This window comes from Drosophila pseudoobscura, chromosome 4 (assembly GCF_009870125.1).
Source record: "Drosophila pseudoobscura strain MV-25-SWS-2005 chromosome 4, UCI_Dpse_MV25, whole genome shotgun sequence".
In the NCBI taxonomy this organism is placed as follows: domain Eukaryota; kingdom Metazoa; phylum Arthropoda; class Insecta; order Diptera; family Drosophilidae; genus Drosophila; species Drosophila pseudoobscura.
Genome location: NC_046681.1, coordinates 5,964,002 through 5,987,485, shown reverse-complemented (window position 1 = coordinate 5,987,485; position 23,484 = coordinate 5,964,002). Strand labels below are relative to the sequence as shown.

The 23,484-nt window shown below is 39.5% G+C and overlaps 1 protein-coding gene across 3 annotated transcripts; it reads left to right on the top strand.

Annotated features, from left to right (window-relative positions):
• The first annotated feature begins 888 nt into the window (after window positions 1–888).
• On the top strand, window positions 889–23,447 carry nrv3 (nervana 3). 3 transcript variants are annotated; one of them, XM_015181224.2, is made up of 9 exons: window positions 889–1,094; window positions 3,839–4,328; window positions 18,549–18,689; window positions 19,204–19,323; window positions 19,560–19,565; window positions 19,689–19,855; window positions 19,921–20,031; window positions 20,106–20,271; window positions 22,656–23,447. In XM_015181224.2, the coding sequence occupies exons 2-9, from the start codon at window positions 4,202–4,204 to the stop codon at window positions 22,757–22,759; spliced, it is 942 nt and encodes a 313-aa protein (XP_015036710.1). In that variant the 5' UTR covers window positions 889–1,094; window positions 3,839–4,201; the 3' UTR covers window positions 22,760–23,447. The 3 variants fall into 3 exon arrangements, with proteins under 3 accessions (XP_015036710.1, XP_001356100.2, XP_015036711.1); XM_015181225.2 differs by lacking the exon at window positions 889–1,094 and adding an exon at window positions 3,030–3,118; XM_001356064.4 differs by lacking the exon at window positions 19,560–19,565 and having other exon boundaries at window positions 890–1,094.
• Window positions 23,448–23,484: the final 37 nt, after the last annotated feature.

The following is a 23,484-nucleotide window of genomic DNA, read 5'->3' as shown; positions in this document are numbered from 1 at the left end:
GACTCCTGCAATTTATTCAGGCAGGCCCTCAGTAATGCGAGAGCTGTCAAATGCAAGCAAAAATTACTACAGTTGTGGGAGGACTGGAGGATTGGCCTCTGGCTAAGCCAGCAACAGCTTAGAAGGGTGGCAGCTTGAGGCTGTCGTTGTTCCCTACCAAAGAGCTGAAAGATCACCAATTCGTTAAAAAAATAAATTTCAATTGATGGAGAATTGTTTTTTTCATTCATTCAACTATTTTGAAACAATAATTATGCAATTTCAATCATTTTTGGTATCTCTACAGCTTTTCAATGTCCCATATCTTCTAAATTTGTTTGGTAATTTTTTATATTATTTTTATGAGAATGAATTTTAAAACCATTCTAAAAGTTCTATACAGTTTTAGCTGAACTGACAATTTTTACATTAATTGCCAACTAATTGGCAGTTTTTCATCCACCAGCAACTGATTGCCTGCAACTGATGAAGTTTTGCGGCGCTTGGCGCTTGCACAGTTTTACAACCATTCGATGGAACTGCAAATCACAGCAGCAAAAGTAGCTAAAAGCTTAACCGAGCCCAAAGCACTCGTTCTCTCTCTCTCTCTCCCACGCTGCACCGCTCCTTCCCTCACCCGCTAGGAGAACAAAGCATAGCGTCGACTGTTATTCCAGCGGAACGGCGACGGCACCCAGCTGAGCAAAAAGCTCCAGCTCTGGCTTTTTTTCTTCATTGCAAAGCTGAAGCTTCCATCCAGACACCATACCACACCACACACCCCCGCTGGCACCCATTAACGGTGTGGGTCCGTCCGCCGGAGCCGAAGAGGAACCCCGTAACCGAATGCCGAACCGAAGCCAACCGAACCGAACCGCTCTGGATAGCCAGCTGCAAGCTGCGGCACAATCGTCGATGGCCTGGCACTATCATTGGCGTTTTAACTGTGGACGGTTGCTACTCGCACTCGCTGGCGGATTAACGGCATAGATATACATACATATATGTACACATGCAGCTACATATATATATCTATATATCTGGAGCTATTATGTGCAAGTCTGCGTAGAGAGAAGGGAGAGGCGTTCAACAAACAACAAAAAAACACCCATTCTGTATGTGTGCCACGGCTAAAATCCAAACCAACCAACAACACAAAAAAATTTTCACATCTGAACGAACGCTGGTTACATAAAAAAAAGATCCACATTAAAAACCCATCCAAGGAAAATCCTACAAAAAGCAAAGTTCTACAACGTGTATCCATAAATCAAAAATAATTTCAAGTGCCTGAAAAATAATTTACATAAACAAAACAGAGAGGGAAAACTTGTGCCTATAAAAAAAAAAGAAAAAAGGAGAAAAACAGTTTATGATTACGTCGCCGACGACGGCTACAACGAGGACATTGTGACAGCAGCAATACCAGCAGCAGCAAAGATATCCTTGTAAAACTTATATACATACTGAAATTCGATTTTTTTTTGCCTGCTTTGCTGCTTGAGAATTTAACGCCAAAGGAAAGCTCAGAGCCAAAGAAAATATACAACGAGCATAAGACAATATCCAAAGTGTGTGTATGTGCTAACAAAATACTTTAAAAAGCAGGAAAACCCTTTGTTATAAAACATTTTCATAGTTAGTTTCAGAGTTCGATCTTATATAAAAGTTTGGGGTGTAGTTTTAAAAACTTTCACAGAAGTCAGAGTGGAAAGAACCCAAGTTAGGGTTGAGTATGGTACATATGAATGCTACTTAGTCAGTCATGGTAGTATAAATCCTAACCTTAATGATGAATATTTCGTACAGATCTTCTAAATGCTAAGGGAATCCCTTCCCATAGAGAACACCCATTGAAAACACCTTTCCACTCCGTCTTTATGCACTTTTTAAGCAGAAGGAAAAACGGAACGAACAGAAATTGCAAAGAAAAGAAGGAAAGCCCCGAGAAATACTTATGTGTATCCCCCACCAAACAGTTATCTCTCTTTGTGGATGTGTGTTTGTCAGTCTCTCAGTGTGTGTGTGCGTGTGAACTGGGGGGAACATAGCGTTGCCTACATTTGTGCGCCATGCCCTTTACTAGACATTCGCTTGCCCCCAAGTCCAAACCACACCAGTCGCCCGCATACACGCCCCATGCCACACTCACTCGCACGCCCGTATGCCACACGGCCCCCTGCCACCAGCCACAGGCCAAAAGCAAAGGCAAAGCCGCAGAACCCAGAGCCCGAGTCGAGTCGGACGCGTTGCGCAATGTGCGCCGCGAAAAGACAGCGGCAGCGACGCCGACAGAGCAGCCACACACAAAAAAGTAAGTCAAGCAAAGGCATACGCTCGTACGAGTACGACTTCGAGTGCACGAGTAGGTAGTGTGTGTCTGTTTGTGTGCGTGCGTGTAAGAATTTTCTTAAAAAAAGAAACTGAAGGGATAACAGATATTCGATGATAAGCGCCAGGGGCAGAGGAATCATCATCAACAATCCTCCAAAGAGGATGTCCTTGCAGCGTACAATAAATTCTGTTGCATGCTTTTGGGCGTCAGCTGAAAAAAGTGCAGAGGGAGCGGAAAACAGAAACAGACTTTGTGGTAGAGAGAGATTGTACTCCCCAATGGACTATTGGATTAGCGGCAGGACACCACACCATACCACTGCCCCCCTCTCACTCCACACCCCCTAACGTAGCGTTCTCCATGGATATTGGTTATAGTACTGCTCTCAGAACTGTCATTAAGATGGCGCCCAGCTGTCAACTTTCATGGTAAACGGCAACGGCAATGGCATGGCATGTAAAAGTATTTTTGCCTTCGATTCCAAAAGCTGCCACTGCTGCTGCTGCAGCACTACAAAGCAGAAGAAGAAGCTGAGCAAAAAAATAACCTTCCAAGGCAAAAGTTCCAGTTCTACGCTCTCGCACTCGCTCTCTCCCTCTCTCTCTTTCACACACTCTAGCTAGCCACCTCTCTTTCCTTGCCTGACTCTCTGTTCATCTCTCTCTCGCGCATGTCCGCCACTCGTCGCTCGTTGGCTCGGCTTTAGTCGGACGATTGCTGGTCGAAGGCTTTTTCCATGCTCCACGCTCGAGATTACATAACAGTTGGCAGCAGAGTGTCTGTGTGGCTCAAAAATCGGCAGAGGTGACTACTGAATATACATTTTACGTAAACGAGAAAGATTCCACACAACAGTTTTCCAACAATTAACTAATGGAGAAATTCAAAAGAATAAAATTAGTAAAATAAAAAAGAATAAGTGAAGCATTTTTGCAGCCCAAAAACGAAAAGAAAAGAAAGCGTAAAAGCAAAGAAAAGGCACTTCGGGCAAAGACAGGTTTTCCTTAAGTGTCCTTGTGGCTGCGCCGAATCGAGGCACGGCACACAACAGGAACAACAAAAACACACATTTGGTGAAAGGAGAAAAAATGGAGAAAAAATAACTGAAGAACAACTGAAGGAAAGCCAAAGTTTATATAAGCAAAAAACCAGATTATGGGTTTTGAAGACAATTGTGACCAAAAAACAGTAGAAAAATAGCTACTTATATAAAGAAGTCGCCTTTTCGGCGGTAGACAGGGAAAAATAGTTCGATTCTATCAAAAACTTATTTTAAATTCAAGAAATGATAAGAAAACCCATCAAAAAGACTATAAACTATTCATAAAAGTGAACTAAAGTACAAAAGGCACCAGGAACATTCAATGAAAAACAAATAAACAAAAAGAAAACCTCAACTATTATGTCACAAACTTTATCATCTAACCTCCACCCTTCATCCACTAACAGGTGTCACATCTAATCGCAAAACTCCATCCAATAACCATCCAAAACTATCTTCTGATCATCACTTTCTTTTTTCAGTAACGAAATTTAGCGCAAATCTAAACCAAAATACTGCTACGAACATTCCAAACATAAAAATCAACCAACAAAAAACCGATAAAATGTTGTACCAACGCAGTTGATTAAGAAAAACTCACCCAAAAAAAACCAAAATCAACACCAATAAATCTATATATATAAATAATTAAAAATATATAATATATTCATAATCGATAAGCGTTCAACCTTAAGCCCACAAGAAAAATAGCTTAAACAAAGAACTAGCTTTATAGACAGGACACCCTCCTACAACAACAACCAAACACACAAAACCAAAGTGACAAAAACCAATTAAAACCAAATTCTCAAGTAAAACCCGATAAAAAAAGAAAAGCAGTAAAAATGGCCGACAAGAAAATTGGTGAATATTACACGCCGCCGGTAAAAATGGGCAAATGGGAGGGTTTCAAAAAATTCCTATGGAACAGTGAAACTAGCCAATGCCTTGGACGTACCGGTTCCAGTTGGGGTAAGTACTTCGGATCAGAAAATGATCTATTTAATGGGTGATATTTAACGATGATTTATAACTATATCGAACATCAATCAAATGCAGGACGTTGAACAAAAGTTATTGTTTGGAGATATGATTTATAGTTCACTATTGGGAGTACAAAAAATATAGAATATCTATCCATCAGTTGGTTCTCAGTGTATACATAGCTATATGTAGATTATTTCAGATGGACCACTGTTTATTACAAATTTTTTCCAATGTTTAGAGATATCCATTAGTGTCTAGGAGAAATTTATAAAAAAGGGATATATTTTTTTGCAATACCTTAATGTCTTCCAAAATTGATTTAAAAATTCTCTTACTATATTTTTATGTTATTTTAATTCTTCTGATTGTTTTCCTTAACTTTTAATTTGAATTTTTCTTTATATTTAAAGAGATTTATCGATTTTTTATTAAAAGTGTCAGTATGAGTACTTTATGTTAATAATATACATGTTTTCTGATTAAAAATTAATATATTTTAATTGTAACAAACCTAGTTTCTTACGTTTAATTATTTTCTTTTATTTCCAATTGATTTTTGCTTAGGTATATATACTCAAAAAATGTCTAATTACTATTTCATACGTAAATTGCTGTTAGAAATTACACAAACGATTTGCAACTACTGTTCTAAATTTTCTAACCATATTTCATCGATTAGTTCTTCCTTTCCCATTTCCAATAAGAAATTTCACTCGTAATTACATGCCAATCATTTGCCGCCATTACTTTGGCCTTTTCTGTCCGCCATCGCAAAAGGGGCAATCATATCCCGTACTCGTATCTGTATCTCTCAAGCGAAATATCGATCAAAGTGTAAGCACTTACCCGTAGTACGAGTACGTAGAGAATGCGGCACGCGTGTGTGCAAGTCACGTAGTTAGTCTAAATATAGAAATCAATAATGTACCTAAGGCCGAGGCCCAGGGCAGCCCAGCCATCGCTAATGCGTGCACACTTCATGGAACCATACTGAAAATCGCACTATAAACCTCACAGAACCATCGTTTAGTCCTTCCACTGATTGCATAAGGCGAGGGAGTCCTTGCAACGTTTTTGGTGACATCCATACAGCAGGAAGGAAGCATAATTTCCCAGGGAAAATATATGACTAATCGCTGGATATCGTGTGTAAGCGTCATGACAACAGCTCCCCTAAAAAAATGTAATAAATTTTTTATGGCCCCAGCAATCGGTAGCTCAACAAAAAAACCTTTTCTTCTTCTGGATGTTTAGATATCGGAATAGATAATATTGTTTATTGTCTTTTTGGTGCCCCACGAAACGAAAGCACTGAAAGGCATGAAAGTTTAGTAATTTGATAAACCAATTAGATAATGTTTAAGGTCTATATATCATTCGTTTTACTATCTTTTTAGATGTAGACTGTTGTGTTGTTAGGTCAGTTATGGATGGAAAGTGGTTTTTAAATGCCAAAAAGAGAGAAATATTTGTCAGAGATATAACAGAGAAGCTTTGCCAGGCATTTCGCACATAAAATACTCTAACAACGATTATCGTCAATTTATTTTGTACGTGTTATTTGATTCTCTATTGGATATTGGTTTTTTTTTTTAGCTTCGAAAAGCAATTGAGCTGCTCAGAATGTCACTAAGAATGTCACTCTCCAGGCTCCCCTAACCACTACTCTCGCACAGAGCTCTCCTTCCAATAGAGAGAAAGACCTACCTCTAAGCCCCGCCCCATATCCCATTTCCCCAACTGTGTCTTTGGCACGTGCGCGCCTGATGGGTTTATATTTAGAAATTCTTCTTCCATTTCATGGTAAATTTTTAATGAAATTGAATTTTAGTCGAATGTCGCATAGTTTGACAGCAAAATGTGCTATTGATCGGTGTGTGCGAGGCATCGGTATCAACGGGGTATTAAGATAGTGACGTAGGGGATTTTAAATGTCATTTAGAGAGCATTAAGTGTGCGCTTTTGGCTTGTGCTTTGATAAGACTAACCAAAAATTGATAGATGATTGAAGAGAAATATAAGATATTGCACTTTATTATGTTTTAGAATAAGTTTTAGTATGAATATTTAAAAATTTAACATTTTAATGTAGAATACTTATTAGGTATACGGCATGTGGTACAGGCACATTGGTATACAAAATTGATTGAGTAGAAACTGTCGAGTATCATAATTTTTTTAATAATTTATGTTGTATTTATTTTTTTTTTTTAAATCATTATCAAAATCATTTTAAAAACTTATAAGTTATTTGATTTATTTGTGATTTATTTAACAATAATAGATTGTCCACATAAAATTATTATTTATTAAATTTCGTAAAATTCTGCTCATCGATTTTATACTCAAAGCCTTAGTTAATTGATCGAAAAACCCATTAGAGCCCATTAAAATAGCTGTTTTAATGAGCTATTAAAATGGCTTCCCTTTTCCATTTACCACTATTCAGATAACGGTTATTAACCCATTAGATATTCTATAATACAGTAAAAATAATTACTCTTCCTCGAGGGCCATGCATGTTCACACCTTCTGGCTGCCTCTTCCTACGAGAACATTGAGTCTACATTGTATCACCTGTATCTGTATCCACCAGTTACTGAATGTTCAATTGCCTATAACCCAGTTTTTAGTCTCGTACTCGTAGAATGGGGGGGAATCCATTCAAGCGAAAGGCGGAGGCAGAGCCATAGGCAGTGGCCGGGCTATGCCGGCAGACATGCGATCTCCTGTTTTATCGCAAAAATCAATTCTAACCTCATTCCATATACTGCACAAAATAAAAAAGCTTAGCGTTAGAGAGGGACGGGGGTGCCAGGGGAGTGCTTGCAACAAATAGGTGGGTGTGTCATGTTGCAAGCAACTGCTGCGCTGTCTTTGTGTGTAACCTACTTAGGGGGCAAACTGTTGTGCTGCTTCTTTGGTTAAACACTTTGGACAAGGCAACAAAAGAGAGTGCACCCCAGAGAACCTCCCTGTAACTACCCTCATCCGTGTACCCCTTAAACCGGTCTCTACACCCATGTCCTCTCAAGCTTAGGCCCCTACCCAGCTACACCCATGTCCTCCCATGCGTGTTGTTGGGTAAACAGTGCCCCCGGGCTGACCTACAGCCAAAGCAGTTTTTCCACACCTCGCTTCTTGCATCTCAAGTTGCTCCCTCCAGGCATTTTCCTCTGTTTTCCCTACAGAATTCTGCTCTCAGCATTCCTGCTCTGTTCATCTGTTTTTTCCCGTGAAAATCCAAGAAGTTTTTGAATAATTTTTGTCGACTTGTTGGCCTGGCAGTTAGAAGGTTTGTGCTGACAAAGTTTTCCAGCCTCTCTGACTCCCGATTTCTTTTGCTTGTCTCTGGATTTAATGGCTTTTCCCCCAAAGAGATTTATGATGCGCTAGCCCCTTCTATGAAAATGGAAAGATTCTCTCTCTCATCCCCCAATGAGTAAATGATGGAATTAGTGAATGAATAAGGTGAATAATGAGTGGGACATTAAAGTGAATAATTGGTGGGCAGTAGACGTCTAAAATATGTTCATTGAAAGACAGAGAGACAGAGAAACCGAGAAAGAGAGGAAACTGAATCGGAAATCTGTGCGGCAATTTCGAACTGTAATCTCGGCACACATTTCTCAATTGTGGGGCCCGAGACATACAAGCAATTAATAGATCAACAATTTATAAAATTTATAAACATCTGGCATTCAATTATTGACATCAATTTGCCCATCAACCAACAGCAGGCAGGCAGTCAGTAGTCCAAGGCAGCGAGAGAGAAACATGATTCGAAAAAATATACAAAACAAAACAGAAACACAAGGAGAAATATAGATTCGAAGAGTGCAGTGTTTGATACTCTATAAGATCCAAACATCCAATCTGTAATTAATTCAGCTGAAAATGAAGCTGGAAACATCTTTAGATCGTTATGGTGCTTCTTTTTAGATACTTTTTTACTGAATAATTTATCTGCAAATTGAACTGTTTCCAAAGTTTGATTTTAAAAATACTGATGGAAAACCCAAATTATTTGTCCCACCAAACATTCAAAAGATAGGTAAAAATATCTGCTAAATTATATAAGAATATCTGCAGTTCAAAACGAGACCAAAACACTTCACACTCACCCACGAAAGTTTGCCAAACCTCATGCTAAATAATTGTACTAAACAATTTTCTCTCTCTGCTAAAAATTTTGCACTAAAAACTCATATTTTTCAGCGCTGCAATTAACAAGCGCGTCATAAGAAATATTGCATAATTTTTCCATTTTCTTTTGGCGCACATTATTCATAAGAAAATGCAATTTATTTGTAGTTAAAAAAGTTTCTAAATTAAAAAACTTTCAAATGCTCTTAATTGAGAGGCAATTAACAAGCGGCAACAGGAAAGAACAAAAGGAGGAAAAGCAGAAAACCGAAGAGAATGGAAACACAAAAAAGACGGAGAAATGTTTGCAATGAATACCCGAGGGGAGACGGGATGATGGACACAATGGAAACGGAATCCAAACGGAAATTCATTGAGTAGCGGAGTGGGGAGCCGCAAATCAAGACGAGAACTGAATGCCAATTGAGGCATCAACGTCACAAAAGCTACAGAGTTTTAACTGGAGGAGAGTGTAGCCCCAGGTTTTCCTCTCATAAAACTGCAGGAGAGTGTGGCCTCAGGCCACTCAGAGTGCGCACTTTTGTTAAGACAGAGTAGAGAAAAGGGTATAACTGATGATTGGCTAAGGAATACCAATGGAAAATGGGAATTTGCTGCTTAAAAAACCCAAAATAAAAAGCTATATATACTATTATAATAATGGAAATATCATATCAAACTTAGTTTCAAAGAAAAACATACAAAAAGCATTTTATTCATGGTATTATTCTCTGATGCCATCCCAATGTTTAAACATTTACCTTATGTATTCCTTATAGCAAGGGTTGTAAAATTCATTCAAAACATAGTTACATTTTCTTCATGTTCAAAATATACATACAATATATAGATTAGATTTATTTTTATAGAAATATCTTATAGAAAGAGCATCTTCTAGTCTCCTCACGGCCTCCGAATTCTCTCTTTCCGTCTCTCTAATTTTCCATTGTTATATTTTCTCAGTGCTGCTGCGTGTGCATTGAGCTTGCAACATTTCAATTGCAAAAAAAATGCGCAGAAAAAGAATAAAATTGAAATGTTGACAGTTGGTTATATAAGACAGGCAGATAGACAGCGTTTGGGGGGGTTTTGGGGCTGGCAGGAGGAGTATCATCCATGACTCTAGATAGATTTCATATTATTTTCCATCTGCTTTTTTGCGGTACGCTTTCTTCCGCTTGGCTGCTCCTCTGCTCTGCTCCGCGCGAGAGTCCTGGTTCTGGTGCTCGGGTTGTGGTTGACATTTGATTAAAAATGGTTGCAATCGGAATTTGGTTTTGGGCTAAATGGTTTTTCGCTTAGCTGACAGACAGACATTTTGGATTACTAATTGATTTTTGTATGCTGCGACATTTATTTATTATTTTTCGGCTTTAACTCTGTTGCGGTCTCTCTAGTTGGCCTGATTATATGATGTACTGACGTTGATTGGTGGATATTTGTCTTCTGGTTTTGGTTAGTGCTGCAATTAGTGAGAGCTGGGTATGAGGTACTGCAATTGGAATGTGTTTAAAATAAGTTGATGCTGCAGAATGTAGCCTTAATCGACAATAAACCATTTAAAGCATGATCAGGCTATTGAAAATTTAAGATTTCAATTTTTAAATTATGCTCTTTTATTAGCGATGTTATTCAGTTATCGGAATAAGATTTTGCTCTGGAAACCTGAAAAATATCTACAGCCATAGTGCAATAATAATATAAAAAAATAAGCGGGGGTTCTAAATTCAAAAATATATTCATTTAGTAGGGGACCAAGCTCTTTCACAATTGATTCGCTCGTGCGCCAACCCCCGGATCACTCGCTTAGCTCGCTCGCACCGTTATGAGTAAAAAGTCGGACGACGACGTATGTATGTATAATAGAGAGAGACATATATTTATCAGAATCAGAATTATTTCATTTATTTGATACAAACGTGTCCTAATCAATACAATTTTAAAAGCTTTCATCTTACATTATCTTTCATTGTAAAAGATAAACTTTTTATATATTACTTTTTTAATATTTCTTCTTTAATGTTCTCAGAGCTCCTCAGTTCTTAGAAACATTTTCTACAGCACCACTGGAAAAGTAGTGTAGAGATATTTCTGACTGAAAATTGTACAAATGTTCAATCTCTATCATTCAATCCTTCCACAAACTATCACTGCTTTCATAATGTAATTCTCTCTTTATTTTTTTTTTGTAAAAGATAACTTGATGATCTATCGCTAAATTATCCCATCTGTCTCCCACTTCTATCCACTATTCTCTTTCCACAAAAAACCCTGTCTTAAATCACTTCTGTCTCATTTTTCACCCACGGAAAATTCTATTCTTTAGTTTAAAAATATTCCTGAAAAAGAAACAAGCAAAGCAGAATGTACGAGTATATCACAATGCATTACAGTCTTAAATAAACGTAAAACCTGAAACCCTGTCAGCATTTATATTTATGTGGGTGTGGACTCTTCTGTTAGTCCTGTGGTATTTTTTTGTGCTGCATGTAACCTGCGGCGCTGCAAGGAGTCTTCGTCGTCGTCGTAGTCGTCGACGCTGCTGTTGACAGTTGAATATAAGTATTTTTTATTCTACGTTTTTTTCGCTTGGCTTTTTCCTTTTTTTCATTTTATTTTTCACTCATTTCCTTTGGTAATTTTTCGGTTCGTTTGTGTGCCAGTTTTCAATGGGGTCTATGGGTGTCCGTGTGTATCTGTGAGTGTGTGTGTACATACATGTGTTATTTTTTTGCAACTGTCAAAATGTACATGGCTTTGCGGCCCCTCCCGCCCCTCCACCCTACTTGCACCCATGAGGCATACGAAATTGTAGCTGAAATTACAAAAAAAAGGAAAAAACGAACCGAGAAAACAGTGAACGAAATATGTGGCACAGAGCGAAGAAGAAAGAGATGGACAGTATGCCAGAGGGAAGGAGAGAGCGGGAGGGAGAGAGAGTGAGAGCGCTAACACCATGCAGGTGCCACACACACGCAAACACACACACGCAAACACACACACACAAACACACACAGAGACATGTACATACAGGAAGGACTCTTCTCCTTTTACATTATTTGCAGCAAAAAAAAGTGCAGCTCTGACGCTTGGCCAAATGTCAAAGTTCAAAGAGAGAGCACACAGCCATGCAAGAGCTCCCGAAGAGAGAGAGAGAAAAAGAGAGAGTGAAAGCAGAGCTGGAAGGAGAGAGAGAGAGTCCTGAAGAGAGCGAGCTCTCGCTCGAGAGCGAGGGCCCCCAGAGAGCACCTGGCGTATACGTAACATTCCCAATTTGCTTTCCGTTGTCCTGCCAGGCCGCCAGGTGCTCAAAACACACACACTTACACAACCCTCTATAGGTGTAGGGTCCTTCTGCCAGTTAATCGTTAAGCCCTGCGACATAAGCGTAAATCAATTGGAGGAAGCAGAACTCTCAGGGGCCTCGTCTTCCCTTCGCCTGGCAACAGCCCAAATGAAAACTTAATTAAGCTGATTTCCCCCAACTTTTTTCCCACTGCAGAAGCAGAAGAAGAGGCAGCAGCACCACACCAGCAGTAGATATATTGATGAAAGTGGCCTTGGGAATATGGGGTTTGGGGAGCGAAAATGTCCAGCCCAGAGAACGAAGATGATACAAAAGGGGGAACCAGGGAAGGGACTTTAGTTGGAGCTGGAGATAGGAGTAGAATAGGGAGAGTATCTTTTATAATAAGAAAGGGAATAAGAAGTGGCATTAGAGGTGGGAATAAAGGTGGAACTCGACACAGGAGTACTTCGGTATATACGTATAAAAGGGATTAAGTTTAAGGGAATAGTATTTACTAGATACTACTCGTATGATATATCATGATCAGGTCAAGCCTGGACATTGCATATGTATCAAAGAACCGGATACTGATTTAAGTACTTAGAACTATTGATGCCATAGAAATGGAAGAGGAAACCACTGAGGGAAAAAATATACAGAGCTACAGATATGAGCATAAGATGGAATAGATGTAGCGTAGAAGGAGCATAGAAAAGATGATAGAACTTGAGCTAGATCTGTAAATAAAACAGAGACACAATTACTGAATCTGAGGAACAACATAAGCAAATAAAAAGATAACGATAAAGCTGAAGCTGATGATAAATAAGCTGACATAAATTGCTACCACAGAGAGCTATATGTGCATACTTTCTGAATATTAGAAAACTTGACAGGTTACCCTGCTATTCTAACTATACTTTCTTCTTTCCAAAGTTCTGTACTCTTTAGCGATATTCCTATAAAATTTATGTATTCAAAATTGAACATTCAAATGTGTACCCGCATTACTAATGCCTATAGATACTATAATCGCCTGCGCAACCCATTAGTTGCACACACATTTTTCCGCTCATTCATCCTCCTTCTATTTGATATTAGAAATCCTTGTGCATAGATAGCGCCGTACAAACCATAAAAATCAATCAATCAAACATGAAAATGGAAAATGATTCCTCCATAATTGAATAAGCATACGGACAGAGTCCCACCCATACCATCCCCATCCGCCATTCCCCCTCAATCGGAACACAACTCAAAAATGCAAATAGCGTCGCTACAGAACGGGGCGTATACGTAATATGACGACAACGTAGCGGTGTGGCGCGGGCCGCCCAAAAGACGCCATGGAAAAAGCATAAAATGAGTTATGCACACACACACAGATACACACCCATACAAAAAGACAGACAAACACACACACACACAGACAGAAGCAGAGGCAGAGAGAGATAGAGATAGAGAAGAAGGCGAGGCATTGGAAAAGCTTGCCCCACATGGATAGTAGTAGATATTATGTATTCATGGCCAAACTACAGCGAAAATCATCATCATCATTCATCATCATTGGCATTAGCATTCGCGTGGCCCGTAAATTGAATTTTAGCGCACAGCCATCCAATTAGAGGGTAGAGGCGTGTTCTTAACGCCTTTCCAACTAAACAAAAAAAAAAACAATGTAAAAACATTTATTACCATCTTGTGGTTATTGATTTTTACATTTGGGTGTGAAAACTTGGTTGTGCTCCAGTTTAATGTTCTTCAAAGGCAGAAGATGCAGAGATATCTTCAAAGTTAATGATGAAATGTGCTCATCTTCTATAAAGTGCCCAAATTGAAAAGGGACTAAAATATTGAATATTCCGCTCATCCGAAAGTCCAGGTTGGTACTTTGGACACGGAATGTCCCCATTGTCATCATCATTGTCAATCATCAAAGCATTTTCCTTGAAATATCTTCAAATCAGGAATGCTTTCGCTGAAAACTCTGTCTTCTGTCGGGTAGCCAGTTATCATTCTATCATATCATAATTTATACTTTCTTATTACAAAACTTTAATAGTTTCAAAACGATGATAGATACATACTCTCATTAGCAAGAGATCTAAAAATTTAATAGCAAAAGATCCATGTACTTAATGGGTTTCCTTTATCTAGTTCCCCAACAAACAAAAGACACTCTATCTCTTGTGGTACACACAGCCCATCCTTTTGCCACAGGATTTGGTGGTATACGTTACAGGATAGCTTCACGAAAAACACCAAACAGCTGAGTCACCCAGCAACCAGCAACAACAGCAGCAAAAAAAAACCAAACTAAGAGCCAAAGAACCACAACTTAACATGCAAATACCGCACCATCATGCCAGCGGAACAGAACGAATCCCATGAGGCCAGTGCGACCACTAAAACCAAGGGAAACTAGCTCGTTAAGTGCAGAAGGAGACGTTCACTCACTCACACTCTCACATTCAGTCGCACAACAATGGGAAAAGTTCGAAGCAAAGAACGGAGACACCACACACACACACACACACACTTACACAGACGGACACACGGAAAACCACTTGTCTCTCGCCACGGAAAAACCTCGCCCCAAACTCGAGTTTTGGTTTTTTCCTGTGTGTCTGTGTTGCCATGCGAACGTGAATTTTTGTACAATAAATTATGTAAGGACAAAAAATGCGAGTGAAACTAAAGGAAAGTGAGGAAAATTCCCACTTCAAAATACCCACACTCATCTGCAGCAGGAGAGTGTTTTCCCAAATTAGATTTCTAATTGAACAGAGACCTCAAAGCCGCAAAACCAAAGGCTTAGAAGGGCTCTTCTGGCTAACACCGAAATAGAAATTGCACGAAAAATGCCAAATTAGCATAAATATTAGAGAATGTTGGGCTAAAAATAAAAACATAAATTAAAATAGCACACACACAAAAGAGTCCTCGGGGCATCTCGAAAGCCAAAGCCAAAGCCATTCTCTCCTCCGCCTGCTTCTCCTTTACCCTCTCCTTTGCCCGCCGCTGTGACGTAAGTAAAGAAGAAAATCCGATTTTTAAGGTTTTTTCCTTCTTCCCTTCGAAGCACTTACAGTGGCTCTCAAACTGTGAGGGCCAGCAGTAGCACTCCGTAGCAGCGAGCTTTCGTCGGGGACTGTGGCGTAAGGCGCAGGCGCAGAGAAAAGGAAACAGGATAGGGGCTGGACAGAGGCCGGGTTTGGGTAGGTTCGAGGCAGGATTTCGGTAGGTTTTTGGGGCCAAGAAAAAGGGACAACTTTGCCATTAGATTTGCTGAAGGAAGGAATATATTTGCCAGTTAATTTACTCAAGGGAAAATCTATTTGTGGACCATTATCAAAGATTATTTTCATTCGAATTTTTAGCAAGATTTGTCGAAATTTATGGTATACAAAAAATGGAAACCAGTAGAAAAAACCGAAGATTGAAGTCCACGATTTAAAGAAAGGGATTCGAAAAGATTGGTCATAGTTTTTCTTTATAAAAAAAAATCCCACATTCATTTATCTCAGCCCATTTCCCAGATCATTCCCACACTCATTTAATTACAAAATTCGCATGTGTGCATGCAAGCAGGGAAATATTTAAAAACCATTAATCAAAATGCTTTTCTCACGCCTTACAATCTATGTAGAAATTATAGGAACATTTCCTCTGCGACATTTTCCCACGTCTCAGAATCCGAACGGCATCTACGGTCTTCGGAGCAATCCACTTGATTAATGGCCTGATAAATTATCGCGATGCCAATGCCAGATACATTTTCGCCTTTGCTCTGCTCACACCATAATTTATTTTGCGGGGATAACAATTCTGCGAGTGTGACACATGGCGTATGAGCAATATGTACGAGTATCTAAATGGCTGGCAGTACAAATGTCAAAGGTCGACCGAAACAGAGGCCTAAAAATATGCAAAAAAGAAGGAGAGAGAGCAAAAGATACAATTGGGAACTGGTGGCAAAAGCAACCTATGCTCCGGAAGTGACCTTTCAATCACTCTTAATTACAAAAACTGGGAAAATGGCAAAATGACAGGCCAACACACAGACAAAAGAGGAGAAGAATAAAAATAGAGTGAGGATAAATGGAAATTGGTGTGCGGAGGGGACCCCTGGCAGCCACTTCCACTTATCGGGTAAAAGAAAATGTCAAGAGTCGTGCGTGTTGGTAGCAAAACAAAAAAACTTCTATTGAACTTTGGAATTGGAATTAGAGGAGGAGGAGGCGGAGACGGCAGGCAAAGTGCCCTTCTGCAGCTGTCTTTTATCATTTCCCATATACTAAGTCCATCCATCCTTCGTTTTGCCAATTAGCCAAGAACTTTCCAGATGCCCTTTACCTTTCTTCGCGGATTGCCGGGATTGGCCCTAATTGCTTTTGAAGGTTGGGGACAGGTTCCTGGAAACCAGAAGTTAATGAAAACTAAGATGTAATTAAGGATGTAGCGAGGAAGGCCCAGAGAACAGTTTGCTTCTGTGAGGTGCCTTTAGTTTTAATACTAATATCCTCCAGAGATAATTGGACGCTCTGCCGCAAAATGAGTAAAATTTTTGAATAAAAACTTTCCCCACAAAACATTTGAGTACCAGTTTCCGAATCTCTCTCCCGCATTCCACCTGCCAGCGAAATTCGAACTTTTCTCATTAGCTGCCGCCTTTCGGTGTCAGGTGCACGAACGAATCTGCTCTGGCACCCCAAAGCCCCGACGCTCTGACTCTTCTATCTGATATTTTTGTGCAAAAGTTTCTAATTGAACTTTAATGAAATAAAACTCGATTAAATTTCAACCAGAGGAATGGAATTCTGGCAACAAAAGGTCCGTCTCAACAGTCATAAAATGTGACAGACGGGGGCGAAAAATTCTGCGGCTTTTGACAGGATGTGCCAGGATGTGGGTGCAATGGCGGAAAGTTCTGACATTCCAAAGTCTGACCAGCAAGCCCGTGCTAGGGAAAAGTGCATTAAAAGCCACAAAGGCCTCGAAAGGGCTAAAAGCGGAGGATGTTCTGAAATGGAATTTCGAATCAAAGAAATTATGAAATATTTAAAGAAAGTATGGAATATATTTTAACATAAATTACATCTTAGGAAACTTTCTAAAAGGAAAAAGATTTTTAGTATTTTTTCAAAGATTTTTCTCTTCGATTTTTTCATTTTTTTGCCAAAAATCAAATTTTAAATGCAATTTATATAAGAAATTTGAACAGATTGCCGCACAAACGATATTGCTGCCATTCACACACATTAAATTCCCACCAATCCCATTACAATGAAGGCGTGGCAAGGACAACAGCTATTTCCAGTATCAACAGCAGCAGTAAACAGAGCAAACAGCAGCGGTATGGGAGAGAGGGAGAGTGAGGAAAACGAGAAGGGAATTGTAATCAAAAGTCCTCCATTTGATACAGAATACTCGTACATATAACTAAGTGTAACCATTAGAAAAGCTGTTAGCCATCCGCTGTGCTTGTCTCCTGGCTCTCCCTCTGTTTCTGTGTGTGTGTGCCTTTTCGGTGGGCTAAAGGAGAAGCATTCAAGGCGTTGACAAAAATAGTCATAAAAGCAGAAAAACTTTCGCCACAGAATCGCAGAAGCAAACAATTTTCCTTTTATGCTCAGGCATAAATGTATTTGTGGATGGTATATAAACACACACATATATACTTGCAGATGTGTGTGTGTTTATGTACTACTGTTTGCTGGTTGGTTACACAATCCCCAGACATGGTATTATACGTATACACTTCGTACTCGGCGAAAAGCCAAGTGGCTTTTCCTCTGCTGATTTGTTGCCTATTAAGAGCTGCAGGCGAATTTCAGTGTGGCATCTTTTAGGCGCAGCTCGCAATTCTGTTCTGTTTGGCATTTTTTGGGCGCAGCCTCGTAAATGGTGTAGGCAGTATCTGCGTGTATGTGGCTGTGGTTGTGGTTGTGCCTGTGGCTTAGGAACTTAGTTGTTGTTAAGCTTAAGACCTGTTTAAGCTGGCTTAGCATATAACTAACTTCCAGGCGGAGTTACACAAGCTTGATTATGCAATATGGCCGGCATTTAAGCGTTTTAGAGGACACATATTTAAAGTATTTATTACAAACATATTTTATTATGAAATTATAGAGGGAAACCACCCAGCAGTGGCTATAACGTTGAAGATAAATACGGAATAAATTAAATTAAATTTACTCCAATAATTTTAAAATATTTTTCCACGCAATTTTCCACTGCCTCCTGCTTTATGTTTCAACTGCAACTGTGCCCCTAATTGCGAAAGACATTTTGTGGGCAATTAAAGCACATCAAATATGCAGAGCTTAACGCAGAGAGACACACAGATACATCCCACATATCTGTACATATATCAGTGACACACACACACACACATTAAAGTTTTAAAGAGACATCCTGGCTGCTGGCTGCGCTGTCATTAAATTTTAATTAGAAGGAAAAGAACGCTCCCTTGGTCGCCTCGCCGCGCTCGAATTCCCATTTCTGTTGTGTTTAGCATATAAATTACTTGGGGCACATGCACACGCGGCGTGGCGCCTTCAAAGTATGCCACAATTTTGTGAACATAAAAACAACTTAATTACTTTTTTGCGCGGCCTCCACTCCGTTGGCCATCATAATGATTTATTCCATAGTCGTAGGATAATTTTTGGGCGGGGAGGAGGTCAAACCCTAGCCTTTTGATTGATGTTCCAAACAGCTGATGCTCCTTAGCTAATTTTGTTTTTCTGTGTGTTCTCTCTTTATAGCAAAAATTCTACTATTCTACATAATATTTTATGCGGCGTTAACTGGATTCTTTGCTGCCATATTTACGGTGTTCTATCAAACGTTGGACAGTGAGAAGCCCAAATGGATGCTCGACAATGGTTTGATTGGATCCAATCCAGGTTAGTACACAACCGAAAGAAGAAACCCCCAACAAGGCCATAACTAACATATGATAAAGGCTCGCCAAACAATGGATAAACTCATTGAAATTCTCTGGCGTGAAGGCAAACAAATTTCGTTTAAATAAATCAAACATACGCCCTTTTATCCACCCATCCTTATACGAATTATAATCGACGCAGACACGTTCCAACGCAGATGGATGGATAGACCGCGCCCCAAGGGCACACCCATATATAATATAGATATACATATTATATATCTAGTATACACAATATATGTATATGTATTATGTATATCCACCGCACATGTGTGCGGTTATACACGCATCTGGAATTTCAATGAGCCTTCGACTAAAACCGTAGTTAAGAACTAAATAAAATACCCAAATTTAATTAACTAATTGGATGTGAAGCGAATAAAAGACCGCTGTTGATGGGAGAGAGACAGCAAGTCAATTGGATTTTCATTTAATCACAAGAACTCTTTTTATTTCGTTTCCCTTTCGCTTAGGTCTTGGCTTCCGACCAATGCCCCCAGAGGCGAATGTTGAGAGCACTTTAGTCTGGTACGAGTCATCGAAGAAGGACAACTACCAGTACTGGGTCGATGAAACTGCACGATTTCTGAAATGTAAGTAAGCGCCCGCCCCTGGGCGAAAACTTTAACCCAGAAAACTTACTAATTGTTCGTTGGAGGGACAAGAGCTGGTCTTTTCCTTCAAAAGAAATACAGAAAGCAAAATAAACATGAAACCATAAGTTTTTGATTGCTCGGGGAAACCCAATTTCAGTATCCCATATGTTAAGTTTTTGTCGAAGTTTAACCTTAATATTTTCAATATTTTGATTTTTGGTAACCGATAAAAGATCACAGTAAGTGAAATTCTCTTTTGATCCAGTAAAATGTTGCTATTTTTGCTCGAAAAGTATGCCAGGACCCCAGTTTATATCACCTTTCACGGCACTGTATAACAACATACTGCATGTATTCCTTAGCTTACGAGGACGAGGATAAACAGAACCATGTGAACTGCTCCTTCGAGCATCCCCCACCAGAGGGCAAGGTGTGCGGTGTCGAGGCCTCCAGCTTTGCTCCCTGCACAATTGAGAATAACTTTGGCTATCATGTGGCCCGGCCCTGCATATTCCTCAAGTTGAATAAGGTATGGACACTGCCATATCCCTAACATTTACAGATCTTAAAGGTGCCACTTTTGCTCCATTTTAGATTTACAACTGGATACCAGAGATTTACAACGACTCAAAAACTTTGCCCAACCACATGCCCGATGAGTTGAAGCAGCACATCAAGGAGAAGCAACAGCTGCGACCAAATGAGGTGAAATTTATTTATAGGCAGAAAATATATATTCCGCTCGATGGATAATATCTCTTCCTGTATCTGATTTTCAGACTGGCGTCGTTTGGGTGTCCTGCGAGGGTGAGAATCCCGCCGATGTTGAGAACATTAAGGCTCGCGATTACTATCCACGCATGGGTTTCCCACGTTTCTATTTCCCCTTCAAAAATATTAACGGCTACATACCGCCAATTGTCGCTGTACAGTTCACTGTCGAAAGTAAGTACAATTTTCCATTTTCCATTTTGGGTCTTCGGTTCTTAAAAGAGGGATTGTGCAGATATTTGTGTCTAGGATCACTGAAATCAATTTAGCAAAGGCATAAATCGTGGATCTTTATTGTGTATCCATTGCTTTCTTCCCTTATCGTTTATCTCCTTTTAAATATTATAGATATAGATATATAGATATAGAATTATAGAACGGGCAGCTTCTTAATCAGTGCTTACTTAAGTGGGTATTTTTGAAGCCATTTTACTCTGTGGTGTAAAGAGCACATACTTTCCCGTCAGATAGCCGCCTTAGCCAAAAAGTAAGCAACTTCTGGTCATAATTAAAGAGAGGACTTTTCGCAGATTCATCGTTAAATGATATGCTTCTGCGTGAAACTCAGTTCCCACACCAGAGAGCCATTCATTATGCTTAAGTGGGTAAAGAAATGGGATTCTATTACCTTGTCCGGCTGATTAAAGCCAACTAATGAGAAAGGCCATTAATTAAAACTAATTGACAGCAGTAAACGCCGGCTAAGTAAACATTATAGTGAAAATAGGGTATTCCTCCGAAGGAAGGACGGGGCCCTTCGAGCACTGAAAGGCAACGGAAAGGAGCTACAAACAAAACCAAGCCACAATCCATACAGCATGAAAAATGGGGCAAAAGTGTTTGGAATTTTAATCAAACTCAGGCGGAGAAGACCCACTGCGGACTGTCGTCGTCCCTACGGAACTCCTGGCACACAGAACCCAATTTTACGGCACAATAAACATTAATAATGCCTTTGTCTGTGGCAAAGGAGTAGGTACCGACTCGTGTATTCGTAGCAGAAAAAATAGACGGAAGCATATCAAATGGGGAATGGAAATGGAGATGGAAATGCGAATAGGAATGCATAGAAATGCGTAGGGAAAGAAAAGCATTGCCCTCGTTTTCCTTTTGTTTTCAATACAAACAAACAATTTCTAAGCCATTAATCCGCTTATGGAATGCGTCGGGAAATGGGCTACGAATAATTGAAGATGGAACTGCTAACCAGTGGAGCCACCAGTGCGTATGAGTGTCCTACAAGGAAAATTGTGCAACGAAACGGGGCGGACAACCTTAAGTGTATTTTCATTTAGTTCTTTCAATTACCCCACGCTATTCATGTCCTATTTTCCTACTTCCCGCCCATTTGGAGGCACATTGCCTTCGTCGCATTGCGGCCTACAATTTTGCAAATGTGAAATTCAATATTAAATTAGTTATGTAAGCGGAAAATTGCCTTGCATGTGTACCAGTCAGCAGGGGGCGTTGGGCGTGGTCCTCGAAATGGAGGCGCACTCGGGTCTTTATATAGCAAAATAAAAAAAGGAAGAAAAGTTACAAAATAAAAAAACTGCACACACACACACAGGGAGAGAGAGGGAGGGAGAGAGAAAATGGAAAAAGTTTTATAATGTAAATTGTGTGCGGGCGCAAGGATTGAACTTTTCACAGGAGTCGAGTCGAATGTGAGTGTGTGCATCGTATATTTGAATAATGACAGCTGGAATGGCAGATAGTAGAGCCATGAATAGGCGTCATTTATATGCGCAAAAACTAGAAAAATATTATGGAAATCTTTTGTTTGTGGAAATAAATGCTGGAGTGATTTTCCATGTACTTATAGAGGGTTCTATGTACATTTGATTGTGTAACTTAAGCCACCATTTCGTTTTCCGCTGCAATAGCTGTAGCCATAAAAAGTTTCCTTACTTTTTCCACACTTTAATTTCGAGCGGAATCCTTAGGAAAGCTTTAGCTTCTTATTACATTGTTCCCCCTCGCCTGTGCATACAATTTATCTCGTCTTCTGTCACTTGATGGCAGCGGCAACACTTCCGTTTCCGCTCGAGTAACAGCCAGTGGCGGCCTCCTCTCCACTGGCACTCTCTGCATTCAAAATGAGATAATAACGCCCTGGACCAAGCAGCGAAGGGAACCATAAAGAGAGCTACAGAAGATTTTCAATTTACCCAAAGTCCCAGTGGAAAAAGGAAGGGGCAAAGGATGCCAGCGGACAATGCTGAAAGGGATATACGATGGGAAAGGGCTCCCCGGCTCTTATTTGTGCAAAAATAATGTACAGTATCCGTACAGTACACCCTTGTATAATATAATACATATAATATGCAAAAGATTGAACATAATTTGCATTCAACGAAAAATAATGAGATTATTTGGAATACTACAAAATGGGGGAAAAGTTTGAGGCGCAGTTTGAGGCACAGGCTTTATTGTTTCTCTATTTATTTTCTGATATTATGCAGCAGAGATTCCTAATATAATATGTAGTATATGTAACTAAATAATCCAACTAATACATCCCCTCCTTACCTCTCTCCCCCTCTCTCTGCTTGCAGCCGGCGTCTTGATCAACATTGAGTGCAAAGCCTGGGCCCGCAACATCAACCACGATCGCTCGGACAGGAGAGGATCCGTCCATTTCGAGTTGATGGTCGACTAAGAGAAGCGTTAATCATCTTGGAGCAGCAGCGGCGGAGAAAGCAGCGAAGGGAAGCGAACAAGGAGAAGGGAGGAGAGTGTTTAAGAAGGAGAAATAGAAGCAACAAGAACAACAAACCACACACACACACAAAGCAAAAGCAAAAGCAAAAGAAAATGATAATGAAAAAAAGAAAATGAAAACGAAAACGAAAAAGCATGAAAAGAGAGAGCAAATGTAGCAGCAAAGCGTAAGCGAAAAGTTTAACAAGTACAGCAACAACCAAAGAGAACACTAAAAAATGCTACAAGAAGAAAAGAAAAGCCCTAAAATAAAAGAAATACAAAAACCTAGCGCTAAAAGAAAAGCAAAACCAAAAAAGATAAAAAAAAACCTACCCAACGCTAACAAAAATGAACGCCCCACACACACCCACACAGCCACACTCACAGATACACCAAACACACGAATACAAAAGGAAAAACCCTTAATTTGTTAGGACAATTTTTATTTAGTTAACAATTTAGGCAAAGAAAACGGAAAAGCGAAAAACAAAATAATTGGCAGGCCACATAATTTAGCGCAAATATTCTATTATCATTGATAAATAATGACAAGAAAACACGGAAGCGTAAACTTAAATAAAAATAAAAAATTGTTGTTAACAAATTCTTCTTGGTTTTTTGGTGTAATTTTTAACAAAAAAAAACAAAAAACAAAACAAAAAAACAAAAACAAAAGGAAAC

Excerpts from the sequence above, each read along its gene's own strand:
- nrv3 (XM_015181224.2), top strand. The coding sequence starts at position 4,202 with ATGGCCGACAAGAAAATTGGTGAATATTACACGCCGCCGGTAAAAATG. Across the intron at positions 18,690-19,203 it reads TTTGATTGGATCCAATCCAG|GTCTTGGCTTCCGACCAATG; the intron begins GTTAGTACACAA and ends CCTTTCGCTTAG. Across the intron at positions 19,856-19,920 it reads TATTCCTCAAGTTGAATAAG|ATTTACAACTGGATACCAGA; the intron begins GTATGGACACTG and ends GCTCCATTTTAG.